Source organism: Suricata suricatta, chromosome 1, assembly GCF_006229205.1.
Source record: "Suricata suricatta isolate VVHF042 chromosome 1, meerkat_22Aug2017_6uvM2_HiC, whole genome shotgun sequence".
Lineage (NCBI taxonomy): Eukaryota > Metazoa > Chordata > Mammalia > Carnivora > Herpestidae > Suricata > Suricata suricatta.
The window spans coordinates 162,400,711-162,418,395 of record NC_043700.1 but is presented as its reverse complement, the minus strand read 5'-3'; the positions used below and the strand labels follow the sequence as shown (position 1 = coordinate 162,418,395).

The window sequence follows — 17,685 nt, the reverse complement described above, 5'->3', positions numbered from 1 at the left end:
TGTAAATAATCCTTCATAACAATATTTTATGTATATAATATTTAGGTACTTTCTCACAACAATTATTATATGTGATAATCTTAAGTGATACTGGACATATGCAGGAAGTCAAATTAGTTTGTGGCAACATACGCCAACTAGTTTGTAGCAACAAATAAACGGTTTCTTTGGTTTTTTTATGCAATTAAGAAAAAAAAATACCCACACACATTTCCAATGCACAAACAGGAACATCTAAGATGAACAAGAAGTTTCATAACTGACAAAGCTTCAAATAGAAGTAATCATTACATGTAATCATTTTAGGAAATGACATCAGGAAAAAATAAAATGAATTCTTCCTGCATCTGACAATATTCCCAAAATTCTCCTCAACTATGCTAACACTGCAGATTGATACTACTACTGATACATGTTTACAAGTATTAAGCACTCTTAAAGAATATCAAACAGAGTCCCTATTCTCAACAAGCTTATAATTTATTAATCTTGTTACTCCAAAACTAAAGAGCTTACAAAGTTTGCATTTATATATCTCCTTTGTTCTTCATACTTTTTCTTTTTGACAATAAAATATGTTTGTTAAAAAACTGTACTCTTTCACATACATGGTATTTCCCCTCATATACTTCTTTGTTTTCCTAATCAAAATGTCTCCTAAGGGGATTTAACGTTATCAATAATCTTTACAGCTGGAATCAGTAAACTAGATAAAGCAATTTTTCACAAGAAGCGGTTTCTAAAGGTTTAACTTCCATGTTACAGTGACCTGTTCTTTTCAGTTCCTAAACACAATTCCAATGGAGGGGGGGGGTTCGGGGGGGGGGGGGCTTCCCACAACCAATAAGGAATTCTCCAAACACCAGCAGGGATCCTACAATTCAACTGTATTCTGACACTGTCTATCTAAGAGAGCATTGGTTCCCACAGGTTAAGGGTTCGGTCTCTTAAGACTGCATCCCATCCCTGCCCCTGCCCCTGCCCAGGTTGTTGCCTATACTTCTGACCTACTGGCTGTAAATCTAGGTTCCCATAACCTTCTCCTTCCATCGGTCTGATTAACTTGCTAGAGTGGCTCACAGAACTCAGAGCAATATTTACTTACCAGATTATTGGTTTATTATAAAAGGATATATAATTAAGGAGTAGTCAGATGGAGGAGATGCATTGGGCAAAGTATGTGGCAAGGACAGGGAGCTTCCCATTCCTTCTGTGAGTCTGCCACTCTCCCCAGATCTCTACTTGTCCACCAACCCAGATCCTTTCTGAACTTGGGTCTTTTTTAGTTTTTATGGAGGCTTTATTACATAGGTTTGATTGACCATACCATTGGCCATTGGTGATTGAACTCAATTTTCAACCCCTCTCCCCTCTCCAGAGGTCAGAGGGTAGGGCTGAAAGTTCCAACCCTCTAATGTAATTGGTTCCACAGACAACCAGTCCCCATCCTTAGGCCTAGCTCTTAAAGGCGCCTCATTAACATAACAAAAGACACTGCTGTGGCTTTCTGTACTTCGGAAATTTAGAGTTTTAGTTCTGTGCCAGAAATGGGGGACAAAGACCATAGATATATTTCTTACAATAAATCATATCACTCCTATATGTACATCATTCCAACTATAGAAAAATTAAATTAAGACAACAGGAAACATCTGATGATCGTTACTAAATAACACACGTTAGCATCTCTCTCCCTTTTCATTTTTTTCTTTACCTCCTCCAGGAACTATACCAACCAGTCTTGAATTCCAGACTTCTAAACACAACTGCAGAGAGGCCGTTATCTTTTCCTATCCCTCAAATATCTTCGTTATCTCTTCCTATCCCTCAAATATCTTCTCCGATATCCAGTTACTCAGGCTAGAAATACAGCAGTCATTTAGTGTTCTAATCCCTACTTACATACTTTAAGATTCAATTCGGCAATGACTTATTCTAGAATAAGCTCTTCCAATTTCCAACCCAGCCTGGAATGGGTGCTGTTCCTTTATGTTACAAAGGACATGATTTTGTAAGAATACTTACCACACTGGATTCTCTACTGGAATATTTGCCTGCCTCTGTCACCTAAACTGCAATCTCAGTGAGAGACTATGTATAATACAATTTACTAAATTATGCAGGGGGAACGCCTGGGTGGCTCAATCGGTTAAGCGTCCGACTTCGGCTCAGATCATGATTTCGCAGTTCGTGGGTTCAAGCCCCGTGTCAGGCTCTGTGCTGACAGCTCAGAGCCTGGAGCCTGTCTTCAGATTCTGTGTCTCCCTCTCTCTCTGACCTTCCCTTGCTCACGCTCTCTCTCTCTCTCTCTCTCTCTCAAAAATAAGTAAAACTTTAAAATAAATTATGCTGTGAATTATAATGGTGTAGACTTGATCAAGGGACAACCCAAAATTTGGCCTTCAGAAGAGATACAATGCATATTCAGTTAACTCTGTAGAGAATGATTAAAAAAATTTTTTTTAATGTTTTTTAATTTATTTTTGAGAGACAGAGAGAGACAGTGCGAGCAGGGGAGGGTCAGAGAGAGAGAGAGATACAGAATCTGAAGCAGGCTCCAGGCTCTGAGCTGCTGTCAGGACAGAGCCCGATATGGAGCTCGAACCCACCAACTGTGAGATCATGATCTGAGCTGAAGCCGGACGCTTAACTGACTGAGCCACCCAGGCGCCCCGAGAACAATTTTTTAAGGTGTGATCTGTAAGTACTCTAACAGTATAGTATCACTTTGAGACCGTTAAAAAGATGGAGATTTGTGATCCCTCTCCACATATTTAAAGAACTGCTAGTGTTTGTCATGTATATGCAGTATGACAAAAATTACCACTTATTTACATCTTATGGGGCAGTGCAAGGGGTCTTATATTAGGCCATAAACAAAATTTCATTTTATCTTATTCTAACAATCTCATGAGGTTGATAATATTTATAGATGAAGAAAAGGAGGCTCAGAAATACTGAGTAACTCACTAACAGTCACAATGGTAGCAAATGGTACAGCTGGAATTCAAACCTAGGACTTATCTCAAATGCTTCATTAATAAGCCTCCTAGATAAAATCTTGAAATTTATAAACTTTGGTCATAGGGAGATGCTAGAGCATCAAATAGCATGCAGAGCTCATGCCATGGCAAATATGATGTGATCCTTCTCTAGAACAAAGGTGTGGAAACTTAAAACATAAAGTCCAAAGGGAAAGCAAATCTAAACAGCACATACCACAATACCACTGCTCTTCCTCTCTCACTATAGTATCATGTATGTATGTATTAAGCCACAGTATGTGTCTGTTATTCCTTGCTCAAAGTATTAAATCTCCATTCCTTCAAAACTTTTGTTACTGAGTAATATTCATTTCTTGAGATGAAGTGATTGTCATTTAGAAAAAAAGGAAGTGGTGGTATATACACATTAGTAGAGGACAGAAAGGGATTCTCAGAGATAGAATGAAAGCTACATAGAACAACAGAAACTAAATTTTGTTTGTATATTTATTTCTTCTTTATTCTTCTGTTTCAAAATGAAAGCATCAGAAAAAAAAAAAAGAATGTGATGATAGAGGATATATATAACTTATCAGTAACCCTTGGGAAGAAGGATAAAAGGATACAGATATTCTGGAAAATGGCAAAAACTAACAGTGGTGTTTTCCTGAGTGTTTAAAGAGTATTACAAATCCTATTTTATACTCAAAATACAGGTAAGTTAGATAATGTGCTCAGAGAACACACAATACTTACATAAAAGCCAGAAAAGGAATTACTGTGAAACCATTCACCAAAGAAAAAAAAAACTAAGAAACATTAGGAGTAGAATGTTTTCTACTAGAAGAGACTTCTATTAGCTATTCTGTGGACCACTACTTAAAATATCTTCAGAATAATTTCCCCTCCAAAAAATTATCATTACTTTAAAAAAAATTTTTTTTAAATGTTTGTTTATTTTTGAGAGACGACGACAGAGTACAAGCTGGGAAGGGGCAGAGAGAGACAAAGAATTCAAAGCAGGCTCCAGGCTCTGAACTCTCAGCACAGAGCCCCACATGGGGCTTGAACTCACGAGCTGTGAGATCATGACCTGGGCTGAAGTCAGACGCCCAACCAACCGAGCCAGGCAGGTGCCCCTCATTACTTTGCTCTTTCCAGTGCAACTGCAGTCCTCCTCATCTCTACTTTCCTGGTTGCTAAAATCAGGAGCACTGATTGGCTACACTGCATGACTGTGGTATTCATGCTGAGATATTTTGGTTAAAAACATCTATTTTGCATATACTTTTTGGATTTAGAAACTCTTAAATATTTATGGTCTAACAAATAGTAGGAATTCATGTTATTGCCATTTTTTCAAACTCAAGCTTAGTTTCTGTTTTCCTCAGACCCAAAACACCACCTATAGTTCTTTCTCAAGACCCACATTTGTTGAGAAGTACTCAGTTTGAACTGGCTCTTCTGCCAACAATAAAATGTATAGAAAGAACACTATTGTGGACTTAGGAGATCTAGACTTTACCTGAAGCTCAGCCACTATCACTAGATCCAAAACACTGGATGAGAAACCCTAAAATTCAACGTCTTTATTTGTAAAATGAAATGCTTAAACCAACTATTTCTGAGTTTTTTTCAAGCTATTTCATTCTATGATCAAATTATATTAGTTGATGCCCTGCAGGCCAGAGCACTCTGGAACTAGACTTCTAAATCCCCAAGAAGTAAATGAAACTTTTAAACGTTTCAGGCAAACCACTCAGTTCAGAAATGCAAAGGTTGAGATAGTCTGGGTGGTTGGCATATCCATATCCCTAGATACTAAGAAGAGTCCTCTGTTTTCTTCCCTAACTTAGCTTCTCCTCATCTCTTCCTGATTCCTGGTTTCTTTTGATCCACTTAAAGACCCAGTATCCCTAGAACAAATAAAAAACACCTACTCCATGCTCTCACACCATTTTGTACACATGCACACAGTCTTCCTACCTTTCTTCAACAATTATCCCACTCTAATTCTTACTACAACAAAGTGAGACATAAATATCTGAAATAATTTTTTTCTCATTCATTTCTGTAAGCCTAGTCCCAAACACAGCAGTTGTAATATATGTGCTCTACCACAGAAATACAATGTATTTAAATCCAAAAGGACCATGTAATAGGATACACACACACTCTCTCTCTCTCATGTGCGCGCGCACACACACACACAATCTTCTAACAATCCTGTGAGGTTTTTAACATATATAGATGAGAAAAATGAGGCTACAAAATATTGAAGAACTTACTAAAGTTAACATTGGTAGTAAATGGTATAGCTGAAGTTCAAACACAAAACTCATAAAATGCTGAATAAATGAATATGGATGAAGTTCCTTCCTGATATTTTCAATGAATACTGGTTTTTCTATAAAATAAAGAATCCAGGTATAGAATGAAGACAAAAACCTAAATAGGAACTACCTTATCTATAAAAGCATGTATGACAATGTAACTATTGCTAATTTATTGACAAGGGTTATTTCCATCCTAATACAGGAATGAAGAAGATGTATGCACACACAAGGATTCAGAAAACTGTTTACATTAACAAATGTTCACTAAATACAAAGCATACTTTCTTGCTCAGTTCCTAGGACCAATCTCCCTGACTTACTTTGCTAGTGCTTTTCCTGGAATTTGGCTGAACAATGGTAAGACAACCAAGCTAATCACAAATATACTCCTGAGTAATTCATAGCTCACAATATAGTTTTAAATTAACACAAAAAATTTATGTAAAGGAGATTTTAATGAAACACAAATTTTAATAAGCAAAGGTAAAAGAACAATGTACAAGTGTAATTTACTAACCACACAAACATCTGCCTGTTTGCATGAACAGGTTGGACTGATTAATAACTCCAGCTGAGACCGTAATTTTTCATCATCACCAAGAACCTGGTTAAATTTCTTCACAAAATCTTGTGCTTTCCCAGGATCAGGCAAATTCTCTATAAAAATGGAAGAGAATCAGTATTATAAAAGAAAAACTACTCTACTAAACTAAGAGCAAACTCTCTTAAAAATTACAGAGCTATTTTTTCCTACTTAGTATAAATTGTCCCATCGGGTAAATTATTTGTCTGTTTTGATGTTTATATATTATATATGGAGTGAATAAACAAACTCACTTGCTATGGTCATCAGTTTTCCAAACATGGCAGAACAGTTAGCCTCTGACTGAAATTTAAGACAAAAAGACATCATATGAGTTAACAAATTTCTGTAAAAAAATCCAAACTCAATTATTATACATTCAAGTTAAAAAAAAATCATCACAAACCAGCCACCAGAAAATCTATACCATAAGTTGTTAACAAAGAATTGTGGAGTAGCAACAACTATTAAGTTAGGACAAACAGAAAGAAAGGTGATGTCAGAGGAAGGTATTTAAAAAAGGAATATATAATTTCCATAGGAAAACATTTTGCCAGAAGACTGAAGATAACTGAAACAATTATCATACTAAAATTACTGTGAAACCATACATAAAAGAAAATTAGCTAAAACTGTGAAAAGAAAAAAATTTCTTCCTGAATAATTCTATGATCTATTACTAAAATCACCTCAGAAAATCATGTCCCTTCCAATAAATACTTCTGGTGCTCACTTTGGCAAGACATATTCAAAAAGTACTTCTGTAATGTCTAACACAATAAAGTAAGAAATTGGTAAACTATGGTCCCCTGAACCACTTGTTTTTATTAAAGGTTTGCTGAAACATAGTTTATTTACATATAGTCTATGACTGCTTTTGCAATTTTATAGAGGCAGATTTGATAAGTTCACCAAGACTTTATGGCTAGCAAAGCCTAAATTTTTACAATCTGATCAGTTACAAAAAAAAAAAAAAAAAAATCTGCCAACCCTTGCTTTAGCATCAATAGATCATTCCGTAGTCTCTCTGATTCCCTAGTTAAGAACAGCTATTACAGCAAACGTGTTTAGAATTATATTAAGAAATTATTAAAGTTTCTTTCCCCCATCTTCCAGAAGACATTAGGCAGAATTTTTTTGTTAATTTATCTTTGGCATATTTATAGGATTGGCATTGAATCTGATACTGACTCTACACTGAAGACCAAAAAATCATGGAGTTAAGAAAAAATCATGACTTTATACAGAATTTCATCTTGAGGTTTAATTCTAATTATCTGAAAACTGATGAACTATGTATAAACTCTTGGTATCTAAAGTGATAAACTAGACATCACCATTTCTTTGCTCATGCTAGAAAATAAAATTTTGTTATATTCATTTACAGTGCAAATTTTGTTTAGAAAATTACACAAATTATGCGTAACTGACATTTGGAAAACACTCAAAATACTTTTTGCTTGCTTCATTATTATGTGACTAGAGAAAAACTGAACAATGACCATAACAAACTTAATTTAAATAAATCATGAACCTACCGTAGGTTGCTTGTGCAAATCCAACAGTTCTCGTACATGACTTCTAAGCATGTTCTGACACTTCCACATTTCATTGAGAGCTCTGTTAATAAAGAGATAAGCATGAAAAAAGGTAACGTAATATAGCAATTGTGATAACTACTCAACTGTACTACTTTTATAGTTGCCTTGTATAAATACACCATGGTTTTATAGCTACCTAAAATCTTAAAGCACCAGCACTGACATTTATTTATTAAGATTAAGACAGGTTAAACATGTCTTTAAACATTTATTTGAGAGAGAGAGAAAGAAGGGGATGGGCAGAGAGAAAGGGAAGATAGAGTCCCAAAGAGGCTCTGTGCTCCACTCTATGAGTGCAGAGCCTGATGTGGGGAGACCATGACCTGAGCCAAAATCAAGAGTGATGGCTCATAACTAAGCCACCCAGGCATCCCAAACAGGTTAGTTTAAAATGGTTAAATATAAGGCTTCTTATGAGAAAAAATATCTGAGAAGTTCAGAAGGATGAATTTAGATCTTAAGGATGCTTAAATGAAGGGACCAAAAGACATTCTAAGCAGAGGTAATTAGAATCTTCTGGCATAAAAGATAAAATGTCATCAAAATGCCTATAACAAAGGAAACTTAAAAAGAGTTTTACAGATTTGGAACACAGAGTATGAGTGGAGTAGTATCAGGAAGCTGAAACATACTGTAGAAAAGGATCATATTATAAAGGCTTTTCATGGCAAACTAAGATGTATGCATCAAAGGCTGTAGAAATGAACTTCTTAGAAATGATATAAATTCAAGGAACCAAATTCAACTTGAGTGTTTATTCTAGACTCCTTTCTCTCCATGAAAACAGATTTTCTTCTACACAGTCCATAATTCCAGGTGTATAGGACCTCTCAGATATTAGTCTATTGTTTTGTTAGACTATTAGTATTGGTTGCCAATATTTTGAAATATAATCAGAGACTAAACTTTAGGCCAGGAATTTACTACCTGGACTGAGCATTAGGAATTACTTACAAATTAAAAACAAATGATGGCTAATGCCTCCTAATATGATGCACTAAGGATACTAGGTTACCTCTGTAGAATTTCTGTTGAAAATGTATAAACTCAATCTAATAATGAGGAAACACTAGATGAACCTAAATTGAGGGAATATTCTACAAAATAATTGGACTGGAGTATGCTATACTCTTCCCCAGTTATCAAAGTCCTAAAAAACAAAGAGCGAGTGAGCAATGGCTCCTAGTTAAGAGACTAGACACATGACAATCAAATATGCAATCTGTAATCCTAGAAAGGGGGGAAAAAAAAAACCATAAAGCACATTATTGAGACAATTGAGTAAATTTAAATACACATTAGACAATAATATTGTACCAATGTTAAATCTCTTGATTTGGTAAGAATACGCTGGTTATATCCTATTCTTAGGGAATGTATAATGAAAAATTTAGGGGTAGTGGAATCTAACGTCTGCAAATTACTCTCAGACAGTTCAGAAGAAAATACTTATGTATTTAGTTATAAAGAAAAAGTACATGCAAATGGCAAATGATAAAGCAAATGATGAATCTGGGTCTAAGGAAGATCATAATGCACTGTACTATTCCCACAGTCTTTCTGTAAGTCTGAAATTATATGAAAGTTAAAAAATAACTATACAATATATAATATACACATATAATAAACACACACACGCTGAGGTTCTTTTCAGAAGAACCAGATTTCTCAACAACAAGACTTGTTTACTTTTAAAAAAACTTTATTACAGTGGAGTGACCACACAGCCTAGTTGGCCTAGGACAGTTAAAATTTATCTCAACTGTCTGATCAAAAATATTAATAGTGCATTTCAGTCTCAAAAATATCCCAGTTCAGACTACCAATCATATGGTCATTCTACATAGAGGTGATCTAGATATGCTTTCCTGATAAAGAAGCAGTACTTAGTTCTTAGACATAGTATTACAAAGCTCCAATAATGTAATTTAGACTCCAGTTAACAGGCAGACAAAAGTAATTTTGACATGGGGATTTCTTTGAATCCCTGAAACAATATACATATTACAGACTCAGTGGCCAAAATATATCTATGCATATAGGACTATTTTTGCTTTTAATTTATCTGAATTTGTAAAATTTTTCTCTATAAGTATTTTACCTGAAGTTCCTGACTCAACTAGAAGTAATAACCCCATCAACAACAATTAGATAAGGTGAAGTAATTTTATAAAATCTTTAACTCCAAACATTCATTTAAAAAGTAACTTACTTGACAGCATTTGGATCCAAACTAGCATATAAATAATATAAGCATTTCATTCTCTCTTCTGTTTCCAGGTTGTGGGGGACAAGATACTGAGCAAAGATTTTCTCTACCAACAGTCTATGAAACAAAAAATACCCACCAATGACATAATTAATCTATTTTTTAGAAGCAGCAGGCATTTTATATTTTAACCATCTCACGTAAAACTACCAGACCTATGTGTGCAAACAGTAATGCCTATATGTAAAAATACGATGGAAAAGATATTATGTGACTGGTTCCTTTCCATGGAGTATAGTTGTAGGTTGGGTTTTTTGTTTGTTTGAGTAATCTCTATGCCCGACATGGGGCTCGAGCTCATGAGATCAATCCGTATGCTCTACTAACTGAGCCAGCCAGGAACACTTGAGTAGTTATTTTTTAAATTTAGAGCTAGAGCTGCGATTTGTGACTTTACATTTTGTAGTGTGGAACATTTGTTTTAAAACATTTATGAGTTATTCCTAAACACAGGGTGCTAGGCTGTTCCACCTATTCATCTTCATCAGTCCTGAGCTATAATAGTAAACTACTTAACACTACATATAAAGCTAACAATCTAGAACAGCTAATTCCCAAAAACAAAAAGAAAACGTTAATCTCCTCTAGTTTAGTTCAACTCCTTTCCCATGATGTCATTTAATAAAACCAGAGGGGTCTTTCTTCACATTGCGTCTTGAAGATTTAGCCTTTCCTATGCATATCTGATCTCTCTTCTCTCCATAGTCTAAATTCCTTACCAATACTGCAGTAACTTTCTTTCTAAGCTTTTATTTATTATTCAGTATCACTGGAATAAGAAAATACAAGAGATCCTCATTAATCAATGAAATGCACAGCCAATGATGCCAAAGTAGTTAGTCTAATGCAACAAAACACTGCAAAGTATTTTGCAAAAACCAAAATCATCACTACAACTCAAAATAGAACTACAAGTAAAACTTGAAAAATGAAAACCTAAGTCCTTATCACAAAAAACATTTTTTGGTAACTAAGTTGACATATTGTGGTGATCTTTTCCCAATATATATAAATATAGAATTATGTCATATACCTGAAACTAGTATGCTATGTATCAATTATACCTCAAATAAAAAAAAAGAACACCATAGTACTACCTCTACTGATATTCATAGTGTTGCAAAAAAGGAAACATAACAACTAACAGTTACTGAATAGTGCTGTATTGCCAGGCACTGTACTAGAGAGCTTTATGTTCATTTTTTATTTAATCTACATTACAATTTTGTAGGAAAGCTTTATTTTTATCCTTTTCTTGGATAAAACCAAGATGTACAGAAGACAGCTGTGCAAAGGCACACATCTAAGTAAGGGGCAGAATGAATGTCTGGCCTCTGGTGACTCTGAAGCCCATATTTATTACATTAACTACTTGACAATTTTTCCTAGTATGTATAAATGCAAGAAAGTGATTTCTAAATTTAGAAATAATTATAAAATAGAAGTAAATTATATATTAAAAAAATTACAAACACTTTTATATTCAACCATTCTACCAACGTTCAGACTCACTTGTCATCGATGCTATTCTGATAATAAATATGCAAAAGTTTATCCTTTATCCAGCTGACTTTTTCTGCAGCTTCTTTTCCTGCTTCACCATGAAGACAGTATTTTTTATAAAGCTGAGCAAGACCCATCATAGCTTCTTTTCTTACTCGCCACTAAAAAGTACAAAGTTTATTGGATAAGTTAGAAACTAAACTTTAGTATGCTAATCAGTAAAAATCGCCATTTCTTCAACTAGGTTGTACAATCAGACTTACACGTAAACACAATGGCACAATACTTATTTCCCTAAGAACCAACACTGAATCGGTTCTTGTTTATAAATCTGACTACTTTAAAAACTTTCTAATACAAATACCACAAAATCACCTACCAGTTTTTTTTATTTCCCTCACAGCCAAGCCATCAGTAGTAAATCTTACAGATGATTCCATTAGATTCTATCTAAACAAATTTGCCCAACTTTTAGAAGTGATTAAAAAGTAAATGAGAAAGTGTGTGATTTACTCTGTAATCAAAAGCCCGATCATCTGGAATTCTGTACCCTAATTACATTCCTTTTGATAGTAACTCAGAATAAGAAGAACAAAATTTAGTATAAAGATCTTAGTATTACAAAGTTAGAAAGTACCTTAGTGATCATATTAAGTGAGCTTCCTTACTTTATCAATTAAATGGGCAAATGATTTACCTAGCCATATACTACTAGTTAGTGGAAGACTCTTCAGGACTTCTAGAGATTGGAATGGTTTACTAGGAGGAAAGAAAGGGATAGGAGGAAGGTAGATTTAAAAAGGTGACTATAAAAACCTACAGTTAGAACCATGATAGTGAGATATAGTAAAAACAAACAAAATCCCCAAAAACCCGAAAACCAAAAAAGACATTTATCTCAATAACAAGTCAGAACATATTATCTTTGGTTTATTTACATTAATATTTTATAACTTTTTGTACAATTTCTTCATTTTTTAGAGTATTTAGTAGATGAATGAAACTGTCCCCTTATAACAGGTAACAGATGTGTGACATACCTCACATGAAACCAAAAAATATAAGCAGTGAAATCTACGATTAAGACCTGTCCTCACATTTTATGGAGGAGAAAACAAATTTCAGAAAGGCTACACCTAAGTCAACCTAATTTATCACACCAAAATCAAGTTCCTAGAATGTCTAGTAGATGCTATTATGACCATATCATGCACCCTCAAGAAGATTAATTTATTTAATTCTTTCAGAAAGTATAAACATTGACAGAAGCAGGAGCAAAGTGTTTCTAAAAGGAGGAAATAAGACAAATGGTAATATCTTAAATCAAGTGTGTGGGGAGGGGGTGGGAGGGTGTTACTAGCTTACCACTAGGTAGAGTGACATTTCATTTAAATTAAAGCCAAAGGAAAAACTTCAAGTTAGAATTACTGATACAGTCAAACGTGTTCAACAATGCCCAATTTACATATTTACCTCCTCTATTTTAAAAGAATAAGTATCTCTTGCTATATTTCATCACCAAGAAATACAGTTTTACTTTGAAATTACTGCTAAATGACACTGGTTTCAGGAGGACAGGGTGTTTTCAACTATGCATCTAATAAAATAGAACCTTGCAAAGGCAACCTCTGTAAAAGATGTCAATAAGACGCATGTCTTATCAGTCTGCCTTGCATGTCTGTCTCTTGCTTACAGTTGACACTATTTCTTAGCAACTGCTTTTGTTGCTAACCCATGTTTTTAACCGTAACCAGAGAGGAAATCACCCAAAAAAGTAACTAAACAACTATCATTTCTGCCCTTAGCTTATTAGCAAAGCAATACAGAAATATCACTTTCATATAAAGTAACATATTCTTTTAGTTCGATGAATGACAGAACCAGCTAAGTTTATATAACATGGTCAATTTTGAAAATGCTAACGATAAGAAAAAAACCATAGGTGATCAATCACTATTCTTTTGAAACTTATCATATAAGTGAAAAGGTAAAATAAAACTTTAATTTATCTGCTCTTTTTATTAAGGTAGGCTAGAAGACAAACTCATGCGTAATGTCTGAAAAGCTATAGAATCCAACATATTTCTTTGTAAAGGTAATTAAAAGATACACAGAAAATATACAAATTTTTAGACTTTCATGTAGTACTGTATTGATCTGAATTTTACACTGTAAAGTTTTAGGTATATTAAGAATAATTTCTATTGTATTTAGCAAACACTTTAAATATAGTAAATTATAAAAGAATAAAATTCCTCAGATTTTACCCGTTTATCCAGTGTTCTTTCCCTTACAAAGCCAAGTAGTTGATCATTTACTAAGGCAAGGTCTCTTTTGGCAGCTGTTATTATAGTAACAATGACATCATGACGAATTGCCTCTTCCGGATCATGCGATCTAACTTTCAAATATTCTGTAATATAAGAAAGAAACTAAAGCTAAATGTTAGCTATGATATTTGTCATGTTCAGAATGACAGAAAAAAAACCACTGCTTTATTTCTATCCATACTGACACAATGTGTGTAAAATGTGGCATGAATTAAAATCATTTCATTTTTGAGGTGGCAATACCCTACATAATCACAAAATAAACTAAACACACTATTACTGCAGTTACATCTTAATAAATCATGTATTTCACTTCAAATATTCTGGAAAAGTCAAATCACATGCAATATCTGATTTATATAGTTCAAAACTTAAGTTGTAATACCTCTTTTTTGGTAAACAGCATTTTGATAAAAGCATTTACTTGCTAACACAAATAAGTGAGTTCAAATGCTCTAAGTTCAAGTGAAGAATGAGAAATTCTAGTCTACTCCAGAAGAATCCCTTTCCCACTTACTATTAGATATGTCACTATATTTAATTATCAGGTAGGAATAATAATTTGTGCCCAAACCCAATGGTTCCTTCCTCAAACTATAATTTCCAAAAAATTCCAAAGGATTACAATATGAAGATTTCAAATGTAATTTTATTGTATAAACACAACATCATTTACTAGTTCATGACATAGAAGAAATAGTGCCAGAGTTAAAACCTATTCAGAAACTAAATTTAAGGCTAAAGCTCATATCTAAAATGTATTTGTGTGATTACTCCCGTATTTGTAATAAATCAGCCAGCTTACCTGTGAGATCCTTTGCTAAGTCTGGGTGATTCATTAAACAGTGGCTGGCAAATTTCACACTTTCTAATCTGACAGGAACATGAATGTCATTAAATCTGCATGGAAAAAAGTTACTAAAGATTAGCTATAAGGCAACATAATTATTGGTAATAAGTTAGATCTGCATTGTATAAGTGCCTATACAACAGTTACCGATTAGGAAGTGTGTTGATTATTATGACAGTTAATGGGCTCTGGAAGTAGAATATAAAAAGATATATATATTTTCAAAAAACTTAAACATTTTTTAAAATGTATTATTTATTTTTGAGAGAGAAAGAGACAGCAAGAACAGGGGAGAGTAAGAGAGGGAGACACAGAATCTGAAGACAGGTTTCAGGCTCTGAGCTGTCAGCTCGAACCCACTAACTGTGAGATCATGACCTGAGGTGAAGTCAGATGCTTACCTGACTGAGCTGCCCAGGCGCCCCACAAAAACATTTTTGAAAACAGAATGTTTACCACACCAAAACAAATAAAAGTATAAACATATATATCAACCCAAACTATCTAACTTTGTAGTGCCCTAAATTTAACAGCCTAAACTAGTAATACCAAACAAACAAAAGTATTTAAAACCTACGAAGTCTACCAGAAAAAAGTTTACAGAGGGAAAATACTAGAGGAATAGAAAGTAAGAGAGAGGTTGATCCAGAAGTTCGAAGATGTTGTAAGGCGTGTCATGCTGCCTTACAACAAAAAAGTTTCAAACCCTGCAATAATTTGTATTTAAATGCTCTTTTAAGGGACTAATATATTGTAAAATTGCAATAAATATGAAACACTTCATGTAAATCCACAACTGCATATAACAGAGTTAAGCTCAGCAACTCTCAAATTTAAAACTTATTATGGACAATTTAAAAAACGTATATTAATTATAAATAATGTGATTTTAAATAGCAAGAAATATTTTTATTTTTGAAGTAATCTCATAAAATAACCAATTAAAGTTACTTAATAAACATTTCATATCCATGGCCTTTTACTTGCTTTGTAATAATTTTACATTAATAAATCTTGCATTTAGGATTTATAGTTTTATTTTAAAAATATTTTTAAAATATTTATTTGAGAGAGAGAGTGAGTGAGTAGGTGGGTGCAGAAAGGGAGAGAGAGAACCCCAAGAAGGCTCCAAGCAGGGCTCAATCTCACAAATCATGAGACCAATGCTTAACTGACTGAGCCACCCAGGTGCCCCTAGGGTTTATAATTTTCTGACAGAGAAAAAGGAAAACATTACCATTTATGATCAAGTAAATTACAAAGGGTCAAAATACTGCTACTTAGCAAAGGAAAATAATACAATAAAACTGTAATATTTGTTTTTATGAATCAGAGACTGATTATTAGAGATAGCAGTGAATGTAAAATTATGAATTTAAAAAGCTTACAGCTGATTTAGTTTTTACAAGTAATTGTTTTGCTATAAACCCTGAGGCAATCACAAGGACACAATCACTTTATTACCTCTATTTTAAGTTCTCATAAAATCAAGTTTAATTATTCAAAATAGTCAGCATTTAAAGACCTCAAAATGGTCTGTTCTGAGCAAGTAACTTAAGATTACCATTATGTCAGTGTCAGAGATTTCTCAGATGTGTTCGTTACATTTTAGTATTTAATTCAGGATTATTGTAATGATTTCATCTTAACATAATTTCTAAGCCCACCTTCTGAACCAGGTGAATTAAATAATGATGAACCTAAAATGTTCTCCAGAATACTAACAGTAAAAACTGACTTTTCATGGTTCGAAGCAAAGAAACATGTACATGGAATGCAAAAGGGAATTTGATAAATTTCATATTTTTCAACCTTACCATCATGTTGAATAGAGCCTAATAACTCTAGATTCTTGAGAAGGAACATTTATGGCTATCTGAATTGTGTGCCTGGCTGGCTCAGTCACCTAAGTGTCCAACTCTTAATTTTGGCTCAGATCATGACCTCACAGTTCTTGAGTTGGAGCCCCGCATCTGGCTCCTGAGCTGACAGCACAAAGCACTCTCACTCTCTAAAAATAAATAAACTTAAAAAAAAAAGTCATCTGAATGAAGAGTGATGATATTTTCAATTTCAAAATCATACAATACCACATTAGTTCACAACATACATCACTCAATTAGAGTAGTTACAAACCTAAAAGATCACAGTAAGTAAATGAATACATTGCTGGACTGAGGAATGGCATGGACTGGATTACTACGTCTTCAATCTCATGATTTAAAAATCTTAAAAAACAAAAATAAAAAAAAATAAATTAAAAAAATTAAAGAAAATAAAAATCTTAAGACTGAACATTCTCAGATGTTGCCTATTTATTCAAATGATATCATTTTAGCACAGAAAGATTAAAAAATGTTATGTAGTAAATAATAAGCATTCTTCATTAAAAAAAAATCTGATTTACAATTTGTTCTCCAAGAAAGACCGCAACATAGATCCTAAAAAACAAACATATCAGCTAAAGTTTTAAAACGTATGGTTTTGGGGCCCCTGGGTGGCTCAGCCGGTTAAGCCTCTGACTTCGGCTCAGGTCAGATCTCACGTTCGTGGGTTCAAGCCCCGCGTCAGGCTCTGTGCTGACAGCTAGCTCAGAGCCTGGAGCCTGCTTCCAGTTCTGTGTCTCCTTTTCTCTCTGCCCCTCCCCCTCTCATGCTCTGTCTCTCTCTGTATCAAAAATAAATAAAAACATAAAAAAAAATGTATGGTTTTAATCAAGTGGACCATACTGACTGGCCTCCGAAACATAAAAGTTAGAATCCACAGAACTGTATGTTCTCTTACCGTCCAAGAAAACACTGCCAGAGAGGACGATTCTGTGTTGCCAAATCAGAATCTTTAGAACCAAACAATTTAGCTAAAAGTCGAACAACAGCTAATCGCTCTTCTCCATCATTGCTCTAAGGAAAAAGAGAAAATAAATGAAGCCAAGGTTTATTCATCAGATTACAGAAAACAACATGATATATTCCCAAGAAGCTATAATTTCATATTTCTGATTACAATAATGAAAATTTTAAAATATCATATGCTCTCATTTACTATGTAGAAATTGATGTGACTTCAAGTTAGATCATTTGGTTCTTTGCTCTTATTTCACATCCCCTCCAACTGCTAATTTATGCCCACTCCAAATGCTTGTCTGCAATCTACAATGTAGAAATAGGAGAAAAAATTCTTTAAAGGGCAAAGCTGCAAATAATTCCCACCCTAGTAAGTTTTCTTATAA

General features: G+C 33.9%; 1 protein-coding gene across 3 annotated transcripts in view; it reads right to left on the bottom strand.

The window, feature by feature from the left end:
- Positions 1-17,685, bottom strand: part of PDS5A (PDS5 cohesin associated factor A) — a 133,318-nt gene that overhangs the window by 56,254 nt on the left and 59,379 nt on the right. For all 3 annotated transcript variants that reach the window (XM_029947030.1, XM_029947045.1, XM_029947037.1), the window contains exons 9-16: positions 17,241-17,356; positions 14,412-14,506; positions 13,544-13,689; positions 11,286-11,437; positions 9,717-9,830; positions 7,442-7,523; positions 6,158-6,206; positions 5,838-5,977 (exon numbers count right to left, since the gene is read on the bottom strand). In XM_029947030.1, the coding sequence (XP_029802890.1) occupies positions 5,838-5,977; positions 6,158-6,206; positions 7,442-7,523; positions 9,717-9,830; positions 11,286-11,437; positions 13,544-13,689; positions 14,412-14,506; positions 17,241-17,356 (894 nt within the window). The remainder of the gene's footprint in view (positions 1-5,837; positions 5,978-6,157; positions 6,207-7,441; positions 7,524-9,716; positions 9,831-11,285; positions 11,438-13,543; positions 13,690-14,411; positions 14,507-17,240; positions 17,357-17,685) is intronic.